General features: G+C 43.2%; 1 protein-coding gene across 1 annotated transcript in view; it reads left to right on the top strand.

The window, feature by feature from the left end:
* LOC111647284 (LIM zinc-binding domain-containing Nebulette) overlaps nucleotides 1–16,013 on the top strand; it is a 27,160-nt gene that overhangs the window by 6,810 nt on the left and 4,337 nt on the right. The window contains exon 3 of the mRNA XM_087171334.1: nucleotides 14,765–14,849. Within this exon, the coding sequence (XP_087027460.1) occupies nucleotides 14,765–14,849 (85 nt within the window). The remainder of the gene's footprint in view (nucleotides 1–14,764; nucleotides 14,850–16,013) is intronic.

Genomic DNA, 16,013 nt, shown 5'->3' with positions numbered 1-16,013 from the left:
TGTGTGTGCTTGCCTTCTGCTGAAGAATGTCACAACAGGGCATTAGGGACCTGCAGGGTTATTTATTCCACTTTACACGACTGCTTTAAAGACAAAACGGAGAAACTGAAAGGTTTGATGTGGACTTTCTAAAGTCTAGTCCTTTGACTTCAGGGTCAGAGGTGACTCGGTGATGTAATGTGATTTATATGTATGATATTATTTTGTGGACACAATAAATATCAGGTTTCAGGATACTAGCATGCAAACGAAGGTCTCTGTCCATGTGTAATGTGATTATAGATCAGCTCTAGCTTCTATATTAATACTGTGAAAGTATCAAAGCCTCAGTCCACAGAGAAATGCACACAGCCTGTATTCAGAAACTGAGCCTTAAAACCAGCCGTCAGGACTTCTGGAACTTTGTGATGTCACAACAAAGCAGTCACCAAGCCCCGCCCACCTGGACCCACCATCCAAACCTTGCAGGATTTGGTTTCTCTGAGTGTTTTTACCTGAAATCTTCTATATTTTGATTGGACCACTCAGAAAACAGTCAGCCAATCAGAAGAGAGGCTCAGAGCCAATACGTCTTCTTCAAAACTTAAAATAAAACACAAGAAAAGTGTAAAAATATGGGACCTTTTAATATTTAGAGTTTTTTGGCTCATCATACTGAGTAAGTAGTTTCAAGGCTTCAGTTGTGATGGATATTTGTCATTAATATTTAAATTGAATAGTTTAAAAATTAATTAATCATCAATATATAATAAGGAACCTTAAAGAGAAAATTTTGGATGTGAATCTACCCATCAAACATAAAAGTGTGAAAGAACAGAGTTTAATCAGTTTCTGTGTTTAAAAGGAAAAGAGAAAAAAAACAAGATAAATAAAATCCGTTTCCTCAGTTTTCTAAATCACTGAGTAATAAGTCAGTTCTCCTCTGTCTGTACGAACAGTTACTGTGACAGGTTTGTTTACTGCAGACTTCCTGCAGGGATCTCTCACTCCACAGTGACAGTTGTGCTTTTGTACTTCAGTGTCACATGTAGCGCTCGGCGCACAAACCAGCGTCCTGTAATTAAAGAGTCTCTTTGCGGCTCGGGCTCCCTCTGACGCTCGTTGTTTTTAGTGCAACAGAACTGATGTGTGTTGTGAAAAAGCCCCGTGGTTCTGTTTGTCTTGGATATTCGTGTCGTGATCCGTCTCCATTGTTGAGCTGCGGCTGCGGTCGACTCTGTAATGACAACGATCACATCTGAACTGACGGCCTCACGTCTTCACTCTGTGACTTTCTACCAGGGCTGCACAACATGCAACATATTGAGGTTATTTTGGCAGATCATGTGATTTCAGTTGGAAACATGTTCCTTTACATCTGGAGAATATGATTTGTAGTTTGTGGCGTCTCTGTAGCACCACAACACTTATGGTGCTAACAATGCACAATAATGTGACACGTTTTTCCTTTATCAAAAAGATCCTGCGATTTTTTTTTTTGCAGCTCATGTGATTTGGACATTGCACGTGGCTTTATTGTGATTATGATGATATTTCCATTGATTGTGCAGCCGTCACACTGGCACCTTTTAGCCCCGTGTTTAGGTGATTCTCCGGAGCACGCCCCAGACTAAAGTTGTGGAAACCTTGGAATGTGCCAGGGTTGTGCCAGTGTACAAGCTTTCTTAGCCTGAGGCTAACGGCTCGGTTAGCCTCAGGCTGCAGGGTGAAAAGCTTATTTATGTCTTTGAGGTCTCATTGAGACGTGGGATTCTGCCTGTGCTTGGAGACATCCTGAATGTTCACATGGATCGTGCTGGTGTTTATTAATTACACTCAGGCTTGATTTTAAACTTGGGGAGCTGAACTGTGAGGGTGTCAGTTCAGGGGGAACTTAAAGGTCGGTGGATTTTATGGTCATGGTCCCGTGCTTCTTAAGATCCAATCTGCAGGAGGGGGACAAGTGGGCAGAAGGATTACAGAAGCACATGAGTGCTAACAAGCTAACACACACTAACACACACTAACACACACTAACAAACACACAGTGTTTCCTGACTTTATTAAAGCACTGATACAACAAGGTAAATGGTTGCACACAGGTAATATTCCAGGTAGGATGCGGACCTCATGGTGTCAGTTCTCACACTCCGGCCTCACAGTTTCCTTAAGGTGAAGACATGCACACACACCGTTACACACTTATACAAATGTATGGATTCCTATGGCAGGTCGTGAGTTTTAATCTGTAGTGTATGACTGCCCTCTGTGGCCCAGGATGCCCTTTGACCTCTGAGCTGCACCACAGCTTTCCCAGACATCTTTTACCCTGGTTTGAACAGAGAAACTTTTGAACACAAACAAAATTGTCCCTAACAAACTGAACGTGTGCAGGAAATGCTAAAATAATGATGTACGGTACGTTTATAATGTAGCAGGAGTTAGAGGAGAGAACAGAAACAGGCTGACGACTAAATTCACAGCAGGCGTCTTCCTGTGTGAGATATTTCTGTTTAATTAATTTGCCCTTTATGTTAATTAGTAATAATCAAAGCTGCTTATGTAACGCTGCACACCAGCAGCTTGTACGAACATGACTGAAGTTTTAAAGAGGTCACTTACTCTGGCTCCTTCTCCCTCTCTCCCTCCATCCTTGTGTGTGTGTGTGTGTGTGTGTGTGTGTGTGTGTGTGTAAATGTGTGTTAACATGATTTTGACATGTCCCGTGCATGTTAACAGCCTTTTAGCAGCTCAGATTGTTGTGATAAAGACCGTGTTGTTATGTAACGCAGCTGCCCACATAACCCAGATTGCTCCAGTCTCATTGAGCTCTTCAGTCGCACAGAGAGAAGAAAGTCTGACTCTCTGCTGCTTCACTGAGGCAGGAGGAAAGCAGGACGGGGAACAGATCCTGCAGCAGCTGTAGGATACGAGTGTCATTTGCAGTTAAGGCATCTTAGCGTCTGAGTGAGTTAGTGAGTGAGTGAGTGAGTGAGTGAGTGAGTGAGTGAGTGAGTGAGTGAGTGAGTGAGCAGGTGGAAGATGAGTGTCTCCTCTTTAAGTGTAGATGGAGGCATCAGTCATAGATGAAATACCAAAAGCTCCACGGCTCTGCTTTGAGATATTAGTTGTATTGATTCTGTATTGAATCACAGCTACTGGAAGCTTTGCAGCTGACAGTGATCCACGTCTCATGTCGGGTTTATGGGCATGAAAATCTCTGCGTTGGATCCTCAGTACAAAAGTTGAACAGTTGTTTTTGAGCAGTCAGCTGTGTTTTTACCACGTGCACTTCTGGAAGAAGGCAGCACTCACTGAGCTGATGAATCTGCTGCATGCCCTGCAAACAGCGAGCAGAAACCTGATGAAATATTCATTCGCTTAATGAGGAACTACATTCTTGTTGGCGTATTATGTTAATATATTTTTCCAGTAATACACAGCGCACTGTGTGTTAAAAACACTGTTGAGTGTGTTGTGAGCTGCCCCTCAGATGGACTCTGTTGATTTCCTGTTTTCAGCATGATCCATGAAGTTTTTAAAGTCTTTACCAGCTCCGTCAGTGTCGTTCATGCTGCTGGTCCCAGCGGGAAAAGTCAAAGGCTGAATTTCTTGAGCATATCATGGCGATGCTAGCGCCGGCTAATGGTTGTGTTTAGCTTGTTTTTCGTGCACACGGGTTAACTTGATTCAGTTGCGGAGGATTAAGGCGCGTACCACATGGGTTCAAATGCTCTGTGCAGCAAGTCCACGGTTCGATGCCCGACAAGGATGTACTTCCTGTCCGTCTCCACTAGGCTATCGGGTTCGGGCCTGAGATGCTGGCGGTCTCGTGTGACATCTAGTCTACTGTGATCAGTGATCTTTGGCTTTAGTGACCCTGGTTTTTTATTTTCACAGATAAAATACACATCAAATAAAATGTCTCACCAGTTACAACTTTTAAGAGCGATTTCTTTCGCCGTTGCAGACTGAGAAGTCGCTGCTCCATCTGCTCCATCAGAGGAACTGAAAGGAGAGAGTGGAGACTGAGAATAAATCTGACTGTGAGAAACAAAGATGTTGGGTGCGGCGTGTTGAGAGAGGAAGCTGCTGAAAGATACGACGCCGGGAAACTTATGTAACCCTCCGTCTAATCTTTTGTGGTTCGAGCTGAGAGTCTGCTGAAAGGAAAAGGGGGTTTAGGAAAGAGAGGCAGACACAGAGACAAAGACAAGAGTTAAATACAGTTTTAAAAAAAATAAAAAAATAAATAGAAGTGTGGAGGATTTGAGAAGCAGAGAGGGACTGGGAGGCTCAGTCATCACCACCAGAGCAGAGAGAGAGAGCCAGGAATGAGTGGATGAAGGGATGAGAAATGGCTCTATTGAAGGCCGGCCGAGAGCGTTACGCATGAATGAGTGAAGAGAAAGACGGAGGACAGTGAGGGGAGATCACTGGAGACAGTGTCGTGGTGTTAGAGGGACTGTGTCTCTATAAACAGCCCTGCTTCTCCGTATTCTCTCCGGTCAGACTCGTGTTGTTTTTCTCATCCTAACTCTCCGTCGTGTCGCGGAGAGGCGGCGTTGTCGGAGGAGGAGGAGGCTCTCAGGAGGCCCGGTTACACTTCTCCTTCTCCTTCAGTCTGTTTGTTCTCAGGTCTGTTCCAGCTCTCCTCCTCCTTTTACTTTCTCTGTTTTCATACAGTATGTGCTGCTTTCTTCTTCTATCCTCCCTCCTTTTCATCCCCTCTCTTTCTTTATCTCTTCCACTCTTGTTTTAACTCCTTTCCTTTCCTGTCTCCTCCCTCCTCCCTTCCCCTCCTCCTCTGTCAGTATGATAGAGATGAACTGTTAAGGCCACTGAGGACGCCGCAGCCTCGTGTCTCCTCCTTAATAAAGACGTAAAACTCCTTTATCAGACACTACAGTTTGCTGAGTGAGACTCTCGTGTCCATGCACCGGACACAAAGGTCCTGTCCACGCAGCGCTAACATCACCGGGGGCGTGTGGTTAGTAGAGACAGAGGTTTCAGTCCTGTGATCATCCTGGTGTAAACGCCAGGAAGGCTGGAGGAGTCCTTGAATTCCAGGTTCAGGTTAAACACTGCGAACAGCAAATTCTTCAAATGTAGGAAAAAACAGGGGAGAGAGTCAAAAGCAAAAGATGAGAGGATGATAAAGGGAAGTGGGGCGGGTGGAAAATTGACGTGACAGAGTCATGAAAGAGATGAGCTGCTCCAAAATATGGGAACAGACCCGGCGATTAGAGAGCTGAGATGATTCTGGGTAATTAGATAATAGATCGGTGTGTTTCCCTCTCAGGAGGCAGGATCATTTATACCTCTGTTCACAAACTCTTCACTTATAACAAGTTCTCCTCGTGTTGTTTCTGTTTCTTCAGTCTCCTATTCCACGTCTTGTCCTCTAAGTCACCGTTTAACTCAGAAGCTCCTGTCCTGAACTCCTCTAGATCAGCCCAGCAGCCGGCTATTAAATCCTCCGGGTGATAATATCTCTCACTTAAATAAGCACAGGCTGAATTAAACTCCCCCCATTTGTCATGGCCTTTTATCAGGGGCTGCCACCAACAGAAAAGCATGAGAAGTGATTATAAGCAGTAAATGCTGGAGATGAAGGTGAAGTAATTAAACATAAGTCAGAGAGGAACTTTAAAGTCTGTCGTACTCACACAAACTCCAGGAAGCGTTGGGTCGGTTTGGTTTTTCTTTTTGGCATTGAAAGGAAACGATGACAGTGAAGGTGAAGGTGATTTAATCCTGGTGGCTGCAGTGAAGTGGCATGTGAGCAGATACAGTTATCCCCCACTGCCACACACACACACACACACACACACACACACACACACACACACACACTGCATTTGTGAATGCCTGGGGGTGTATAGATGCAGCAGTGTGTCTAATGTCAAACTAGGCCACTGGTTGCAGAGCGCAGACTCACAGCAGGGTGGACCGAGCGATGACTGTTGACTGTTTCTGTGCGGATGTTATAAAACTGTGTAACTGACGGAGCGCTGAAACAGTTTGTCAATGATCGATTAGCAGAAAGTTAACTTGTGATAACAGATCAACTGTGTAAGTCATTAATAAATCAGATAACTCGCAGCCTGTTTCCACTTTATATCTTTGTAAACTGATCAATCTTTGGGGTTTTGACTGTTGCTGGGAAACTGTGATGGACATTTTTCACTATTTTCATTTTCTTTAAGATTCGAGCTGCAACTAAGGATTGTTTTGGGGCCTGCACGATGTGCGAGAAGAATCGTATTGCGATTATTTTTGGCAGATATTGTGATATTCAAATGTTCAACGTCCCCGACAACTTCTGGTCTCATGTAGACATTTGTTAGCAGCCGAGACGTGAAAGCTTAACCAAATCAGGACTGGGGAGTTTACTGATGTATTTTAATATTGTGGAATAAAAGATGTCTTGAGCTTGTGTTAACCACAGACATTATTTCAGCCATCTGAGACTTCGGGACGAGGGAACAGGAAGTGCTAAAATGCAACTCATTTCTGTGTTTCAGTCTAATCCCTGCAGCACTCTTTGTTGTACACAATGTGTGTGTGTGTGTGTGTGTGTGTGATGACTGACCTGCTGAGGAGTGTGTGGCGTTGATCGGGTCACAGAACTTGAATAGAAACAATCTTCTCTGCTCCACTTCTCCAGACATAGAGGGAATATTTGATTTCCTGAAATCTGAACGTCTTTAAAGCCCCACTCCACGACTGTGAAAGCAGCGGCAGTTATCTGGAAGAAATCACAGACTGTATCTTTAAATAATTAAGTAACGACCCTGCCTCCATTATACTGCAGCAAGTAGTGAGTGTTCATTTCTAATTCTGCGGTGTTTTAGCACAAATACAAAATACTGTATCACTGATGTAACTGCATGTAAACTGTGACTCATACAGTCCAGAGAACACGTGCTTTGTTGTGACAGTAATAATCCAGTGGACAGTAGATACAGTGTGTTCCCTTGATTTCATGTTTGTCTGTTGTGCCGCTGAAATGTCAACAAGGTTCGTAAGAGCCAAGTCTGTCCTGAGCCCACACTGAGATTTTCATCAACACCTAAGCAGGAAGATGGAGAGCGGCCAGACTGACCGCTAACACACACACACACACACACACACACACACACACACACACACTCAGCTGTCCTTCCTGCTCTCTTTTCCTCCCCTTCATCTGTGATTCATCAGAACATCGTCCATGTTGCTTTACGTCAGTTTGTTTTGTTACAAAACAAACTGACGACGGTTACTGAAGAAACTAAACCGTTAGTGTCGGAATACGTGGCGCCGTCTTCCTGTCTGTGTTGTTGTCCGTGTTGTTGTTGACTTGTTGTTGAAGGACGGAGGTCTGTGCTGTCTCTGACCGTCCCCCCCCCCCGTCCTGTCCCGTCATGCAGCCGTCGTGGTTTCAGCTGCAGCGACAGCCATGATATCAGTCTGCTGCTCTACCTGGTCACATCACAGGCTAGAGAAAAAGAATGAAGCATGAAGCAGTTTGAAGCTGTTGTTTTAGTGAGTCTGACACATTTCAAAGATATTTAGGTAAATCTAAGTATTGACTCAAGCCTGGTGTCAGCAAATATCCAATATTATCCAATACCATACTTGATGAGGAAAATCTGCTGACTGTAAACATTGTACAAGTTAAAATCCCAACTCATAACAACAAACATGAGGTTGCTTCTCTTTGGCTGGCGCACACACACACACACACACACACACACACACACACACACACACACACACACACACACACACACTGGTGTATTGTAAATCTGGTGTTTTAACTGAGGAGTAACAGAAAGGCAGGATGTGTCTGAGGGTATTACTGGACACAGTTTAAAGGACACTGTGTGTGTGTGTGTGTGTGTGTGTGTGTGTGTGTGTGTGTGTGCTCTTTAATACTGCATGTGTGTGTTCCTGTTATTTTAGCAGAGGTTATATTTAGCTCATGTCGTAGATGACGAATGATGACGTATGAAACACCTTAGTGTTTGTTAAGTAGTGTGTGTAATTAGTTTTTATCCTTGAATTTGTGTTGTGTGGGTGTGTGTGTGTGCGTGTGTGTGTGCGTGTGTGTGTGTGTGTGTGTGTGTGTGTGTCACAGAGAGAGACACTCTTAAGAGAAGCTGTTACATAAACACATTCAGTATTTTCAGCTCTGTTCAGGTTTAATTTGCCGATCATTAGCACTTGGCTCCAGCTCAGCTCTTTGCATTGGAAGCTTTTAGCTTCACTTTTGACTTCCTCACTGTAATTAACTCCATGTTGCTGCCGGCGTTCATCATCAAGGTTGCAGCTTATTCGCGTTAAATACAAATTCATTCAAAGGGTAAATTAAGTGTTGGAGCTGAGATCAAAAGCCTGACGGTGCGTTCAGGCTCAGGGTTTCATTTCACTGAGGATGTGGGAACTACTGAAGCTGACATTCAGGAGGTTTCTGCCTCCGTCTGATTCTGCACTCAGCAGAAGTCACCTGTCCATCACATCCATGCTCATGTTGTTACTGAGTGTTGCTGCCGTCAAATGGAGCTCGTGGTTGCGACACTGGAAGTTGTGGTGATCAAGTGGTTAATGGTCCTTCCTTCTTTCCTGCTGTTAGACTGTATAACAAACACTGCACTCGACCACACGAACACCAAACACTCACAAACTCACCATGAGCAATAATTAACTTACACCAACTCATTTATTTGACATATTATTTATCTTTTTTAAATTTTAAAACTTTTTGTATTTGATATTGTTATTGTTATCTTAGCTCATCCTTTCTAAATTTAGCTTGGTTTATCTTAAGTCATAATAACACTGCTGCTAGGCAACGGCAACATGGACGCCGAAATACTCCTCGTTATTAACGTTACTGTTTACGTCTTGTAGCCGCAGAAGCTAACAGTTTAGCAAGCTAGCAGGCGCGTAATGTAAGACAGGAAATGCAAAGGTGGGTAAAGATGAGGCCGTTGGAAATATCAACATCCTCCTCAGGCGTATTATAGGTGAGGAATTCTTGTGTAAGAGGCATCCCTCTGATTTTACATGAGACGTTCTGTTTATTATTGATCGTCAGTGCGACTGATGAGAACAGCTGTGTAATCCAACCTGTCGAAGGCGACTGTGGCTCCTGAGGTCTGAAGCCGTCAGGGTTAACTCGGGTTTAGCTGCATCTCAAACACAGAGTGTGAAGTTTAAAAGATTTATATCCAAGCAGAGAGGAGGCTAATGAAAGACACTATTGTGTTGCATTATGGGAAGTGTAGTAAGGAAAGGTTAGGATACCTGGGCTTCTTCAGTAATGATTCTTGCTGTTTTGTTTTTAATGGGACTCTTCCTAGTCCTCCATCTGATGAACACTAGTTTTAGTGGTTTGTACAGATTCATGTTGTTTCACAAATGTGACATTTGTCCCTTAGACTCTTTGGTTTTGTTGTTGGCCACTAAAAACCCGGATGATGTAAAGAACCAAGCAGACAGGTCTGTTTGTCTCCTGCAGGCGCCTGGATGTCAGCTGGCCGTTAAAGACTCCACACAGACTCAGTTATTGTCCCGAGCTGCTTGTTGAGCCAGCACAGGGTTACCTTGGCTAGCTGTGTGTGTGTGTGTGTGTGTGTGTGTGTGTGTGTGTGTGTGTGTGTGTGTGTGTGTGTGTGTGTGTGTAAAATATCACACAGAGCCGGTCTTTGTCTCAAAGGATTGGGTTGCACCAAACGAACAAAGCATCCATGGTTGCCAGTAGCGACGGGAGCAGGTGAAGTGAAACTTAAGGACGAAATTAGTTTGTGTGTGTGTGTGTGTGCACGTGTGTGTGTGTGTTTATATAAGACAAAACTAAGAGTAGCAGAAGTGAAACAACACACACACACACACACACACACATATCATGTTGTGTTTTTCCTTCGTGGTCTCTGACAAGCGAACTAAACCTCTACAGGAAGTCTTTCTGTGTCTCAGGAAAAGACGGTCTGGGTGAGACTTTCAGAGGAAAAAGGAAATAAAAGAGAAAGTTTGACTCAGAGGAGAAAAGCTGAAACAGAAGGAGGTGGAGAAGAAGAATCAGAGACATGCAGAAATAAAGAAAATCATCAGAAACTGACGACAGCTTTTTGTCACTGACTTTAGATTCAACTCCATTTAAGTACAGTTATTATTTTAACATGACTTGCTCCTTTAGTTCTTTAGAAGTTTAACGGCCTAATTTCACCTTTTTGAGAGCGTGTAATCTGCAGTTGTTGATTTTTAAATCACTGGTGATTCTCCAGAAGCTGCTGGAACAATGTGAATCCTGCAGCAGGATCATGTTTTATGTTGAAAGTGTAAAATATGGAGCTTTAAAATGTTTGTGTGGTTGAGTTTTCTATTAGTGAAAACATGGCCGACAGTTACCTGCGTCTTCCACCAACTGTAACTCAGCAGTGCTGCTGTAAGGTGGCAAATGATAATCATAAGAAGATGGACAAGGAGACAATAAAACATGATGCTATAGAGTAATCTCTATGTGGCAAATAGTTTTTAACTTTGTCAGAGGTTTTGTTGTTAAGAGTTGCTGCTGCACATGTAAATCATATTTCCTCTAAAAACAAACACACACACAAACAGTCAGATGTCACAGATTGGAGGGATCCTCTGTGTGTTGGTTTGTGTGGCTTTTCCTGACTTTAATAAACTCATTATGGTCGTAGACCGACACGAGGAGCCAAACACACTGAGACAGACAGACAGACATCATGATGACTGTTTATGAGCACCTACTAATTATCAGTTAAAAGACACAGACATGTGCAGACCACAGCAGACTGTTCTTGGCCCCATCATCATCATCATCATCATCATCATCATCATCGTCGTCGTCGTTATAATTGTTGGGTGAAAGCAGAGACGGGAACAAAACATCCACAACAACAGGAGTTATTTATAAACTGGGCTGTTGCAGCGTTTTGCATGTGAAATATAAAACTATAAGAGCACAGTGTGATGTCAGGTGACTGAGGTGAATCAGCTGTTCAGGTTTGACTATCTGTATGTGTGTGTGTGTGTGTGTGTGTGTGTTAGGTTTCTATCATTGGCTGTGTGTTGTGGTTGACCTCCAGGGTTAGACGGTGTGTACAGTTTAACACAGGCTCTGACCTCAGTGACATGAGTGTGTAGAGTCTGATCAGTGAGAGCTCCTCCCCCAATGAAACTCGCAAAAACAAATCATCAATTCATTGATTAGAGCCTCGACAAAGAAAAAGTCCAAAAATCTCTCAGTTCCAGCTTTTTAAATGTGAAGATTTGATGTTTTTCTTCGTCATAGATGATGATAATCTTCATATCTTTAGGTTCTGACTGTTGGTCAGATAATGAGAGCGAGTTCTGCAGGTATTTGTGTGTGCAAAAACTCCACAGGGAATCTTTAAGCTGGTGCACAACGTATATGTCTTTATACGTGCACATGCCTCCTGCAAAGTGTAAAGATTGTACTCCTCTAACTCTTATTTTTCTCTGCTGTGTTGTTGGCAAGATAACTTCAATTTCAGGCCAATAAAGGATCAACATCACATTGCCGCACACTGTAGAACATTTTTAGGGAAATATTTGCACATTCACGGAACTAAACCCAGAGACAAAATAATGTTTTTAATCCATAAAGACTGAATTTAAAATCCACTGAGCTGAGCTGAAAGAGTGATCAGCACAGCCAGGTTTAACAGAACTGCTGAGGCTGTAAGTAGTTTTGTAATTTGGTATTTTTTGTTGTAATGACTTCGTGCTGCCGTGTTCATCTCCATCGTGATTGTACAGAGACAAGTTCACCTGCTACGTTTTTTAGAAAGGCTCCGTCCTGCGTGGGTACTGTAGTACAGGAGCAGAGCATCCCTTTAAATACTGACTGTCTACGAGAGAGAGAGAGAGAGGGCGAGAGAGGGCGAGAGAGACAGTGTGTGTGGGAGAGGAGAGAGAGAGGATGAGAGTGGGAGGAAGAAAGAATCAAAGTGGGAGGAAGAGAGGAGTGAAGGACAGTTCAGTGGAGTGGTCAAACTGTGCCGCTGAATATGCTGCTGGCATCGATGATTCACATACACACACACACACACACACACACACACACACACACACACAGACTTCCAAGCTTTATGAATCAGCCAACTCAGAGCGAACCTCAGAGCGAGTGGACTCTCCTCCTCTATTGTCTCTGATCTGCTCAGGGATCACACACATGACCAGCAGGTACACGACTCGGCGTGACCCTGGATTTTTGTCATTTCACTCATTTCATGTTCAAAACATTATACACACATTATAAAGTGTTAGTGACAGGTGTGCAATATCAAAAACCTCTCTTTATTAAGAGGTTGTTTCTGTCTGCACACTTTCATCATCATTAACAGCTCCATGCAAACATATACAGTAAAGTAACTTCCTGTCAGAACATTTCACAATAAAAGAACACAATAGATTGAAATAAAACAAGGCTGCAAAAAATTTAAACTCTCTTGCGCTTTTATTTTGTTGGCAAAATCGCTACAGAGGACGTGATTCTGTAGGTAACTGTTGCTGCCATGACAAATCTGTGCTGTATGTCTGTTTGGTTTTAGCCTGATGAAGGTGTGAGGAGCAAAACGTTGTCTTAATAAAGTGAGTTCAAGTGTTGGGCGGTGTGTAGGAATCTGCACACTAATTATATATGTGTTCAAATCGCATGAAGCCACATGATTCAGTGGGACATGAGGTTGATTCAGTTTGACGGGCTCAGATCTGATCATGTGAGACGACAGGTCAAGTTGATTTTTTAGTAAATTAAGCAAAAGAATATTTTGGAGTTTGTTTGTTTGATGTTTATTGGGCGGCTTCACGTCGACCTTTTGACTGTGACGTGTAGCATGAGTCCGTCTGGTGAAACTCATGGTGTTTTTGTTGTGACTGTCAGAGGTGTTGGTTAAACTCCACGGCCGTTTCTGAAGCTGTAAGTTGTGCTCGGTGTCTTTTATTCAGCGTCTAACACAGTGTTTGTGTTTGACACACGGTGTCGATTTGAGGTTTCTTTACAGATCTTCAAATGACTCATGTTTCTCTTGTTACCTTTGTGTCAGTGATTCACTTCCTTCTTTGTTGAATATTCTTTTTCATGTCATGTTTTCTGTTTCGTCTGCCCACTGCACATCACAGCTACAAAGGCAGCTCCACAAGTGAGCCATTAACATGGGCGGCAGTTGTCAGTATGAGTCAGTCAGTCACCAGGTGACAAGAAGCTGAATATAATGCTACAACAAGTACTTAAGTGTTGTTGATTAATCTGTTTATTATTGGTTGATATTTATGCTCGACAAACAGTTGATCAATGATCTTAAAGCTCCATGTTTTCTTCTTCTTCTGTGTTTTATTTGAAGTGTTGATCCATAGGAAGATATATTTAAACCATCTCAGTGTAGTTTTACATCTCCTCTCTCAGGCTTCTCTCTGGAGCTCTAGTAACAACAGGTCTGTGAGCCAATCAGAAGAGAGGAGGCTCTGAGTTTCTCTTCTGATTGGCTGACTGTTTTCTGAGTGATCCAATAAAAATACAGCAGATTTCAGATAAAATACTCAGAGAAACCAAATCCTGCAAGGTTTGGATGGTGGGTCCAGGTGGGCGGGGCTTGGTGACCGCTTTGTTGTGACATCACAAAGTTCCAGAAGTCCTGACGGCTGGTTTTAAGGCTCAGTTTCTGAATACAGGCTGTGTGCATTTCTCTGTGGACTGAGGCTTTGATACTTTCACAGTATTAATATAGAAGCTAGAGCTGATCTATAATCACACTACACATGGACACAGACCTTTACATTGGATGGGACCTTTAAATATCACTGAGGGTTTCTCTTCCTGGTCTTTAAACACTGGCGAGAATAAATATCCCTTTAAAGTTTCCTGGCGGTGGAGTGTGGGAGTGTTTCCCACCTCCGTCTCCCATCCACCCACGTTGTACTGAGGTCTCTCAGATCCAGCAGCAGCTCCATTGTCCTTCATGCTGTGTGTTCCTGCAGACAAAGGCTTTGAATCCAGGCTCACTGATGCTGTTTTTACAGAGCGTACAGAGACAAAATGTATATTTTCAGAGCGTTAACAGGAGACCCAAAGGTCAAGTGAGATAATGAGAGTTATGGCAGGGTGTTGTTTTTAATTTTAGTCTTCTGAATGGATCATTGTTTCTGCTGATGTCATGGACCTGCTGGGTCATTAACTCGCTGGGGTTATTCTCAGCATGGAAAGGGCTCTGACATTTTTCAGGCCGCAGCCTTTATTGTTAAAGTGAACTGAATACAGAGCGAGAGAAAGGTTATGAATGGTTCACAGAGTGCTGTAAGAAGGAGATCAATCTCTTTGTTTTAAACTTAAAAAGAAGCTTTTTCTTTTTCTTTTTCTTTTTTAAATATTTGGCTCATTTCCATAAAAATAAACAGCTACCAGCTTGGTGAGTGTAAAAGTGCTTTTAAGATTGAAAATTCATGAGAGTTGCAGAAATGTTTGGAAAATGTGAACGTGACCTCCACAAGTTGGAGGTGGGAGGTTTTTAATCAGCTTGCATCATATGTCCATGTTCATGTTTCTGAGCAGTCAGGAGTTTATCTAGTGACAGAAACACAAAACAAAGTAAATTATTCATCAAATCAAGTCAAATTTGCCTAATTAAAATAGAATATCACACGTGGTACATAGAATAATTAATGAAAGGAAAGGGGGTCTGTGTTTACAGCCCTTGGTGTTTCTGTGTTGATGAAAAGTTAATAGTGACCGTGCTCTCTCTGTTTTCAGACATTACCCCAAGACATCGTTCACCATCGTGGCCGACACACCGGAGAACCTGAGACTGAGGCAGCAGAGCGAGCTGCAGAGCCAGGTAAACACACGCTCAGGTGACGGCAGCCGTCATCTCTGACCTGCTCTGATCATGTCAGTGTGTCCCGCTGTCGCTCACAGTCCTCGCTCTCCTCCGCCAGCTTCCTTTTCTTCTTCTCTGGAATCAAACGCAGCAGGTTTGCTCAGTGGAAACGCTGAAAATAAGAAAATGAGAAACAAAGTCAGTGTATTGATGAAATGGTGCAATAGAAACAAACTTTGTCCTAATCACATGCGAATCATGTGACTCTATTTCCCACAGTTTGTTCTATATTGATATAAACCTCAGACTTGGTCCTTTAATGTATTGTTATTTTATTTCAGACTCTAATGTGTACACAAAAACATGTTTCACTTTACATTCAGATCCTCTTAGTTTAGTTTCTGTAAAGTTCACAGCGTCTGTCTGACCGACACGTCTCTAAAGCAGCTCTCTGGCTCATGACCCCGCCCCTCTGGCAGCGCCCGGAGGTAGAAACAAACGCTCAGGTGTGTCGGTAGAAGCCGCTCTGACAGTTCTGCTTCACTGTGCTGATTTACTGATGCAAAGGACACGTATGAGACCGTCAACCAGCTACACCTCTCTGCCATATGTCCTCATGCTGTGTGTGTGTGTGTGTGTGTGTGTGTGTGTGTGTGTGTGTGTGTGTGTGTGTGTGTGTGTGTCCTGCTTTGCCCTCATAAAGATCCATTTATTAGCAGTTTGTCATTTACAGAGCAGAGATTTACACATTCATTTGTTCTGTCTCCATCAAGCTTCTTTCTTTCTTTCTTTGTGTCTTTCATTGGGAACAACCATACACACTTTCTATCTTCCAACGTTGTTCGGGCATCAAACGTCCGTCAGCTATCTCCTCTTCTTCCTCCTCCTCTTCCTCTTCCTCTCCCTCCACTATCTTCCAGTAAAAGTCGCCGCTGCAGTGACTCTGTCTCACCTCAGAGCACCAAACTAAACAGGATGTCACTTTGCCTGCTTGGATTTCCATTATTCCCACCCTCTGTAGGTGTAAGTGTGTACGCAGCATCAGCTACTTTCCTCTGTGTGTGTGTGTGTGTGTGTGTGTGTGTGTGTGTGTGTGTGTGTGTGTGGTTTAGCTCGTTAGCTTGTCATATTATCTCAGCAGGGAGCTCACGGCTGATGAATGGGGATTTAATCTGCTTTGTG

The sequence above is a fragment of the Seriola lalandi genome, unplaced genomic scaffold, assembly GCF_002814215.2.
Source record: "Seriola lalandi dorsalis isolate HSWRI2012SDOR001 ecotype SW California unplaced genomic scaffold, Sedor1 jcf7180002054984, whole genome shotgun sequence".
NCBI lineage: Eukaryota > Metazoa > Chordata > Actinopteri > Carangiformes > Carangidae > Seriola > Seriola lalandi.
This window is presented reverse-complemented; position numbering and strand designations above follow the sequence as displayed.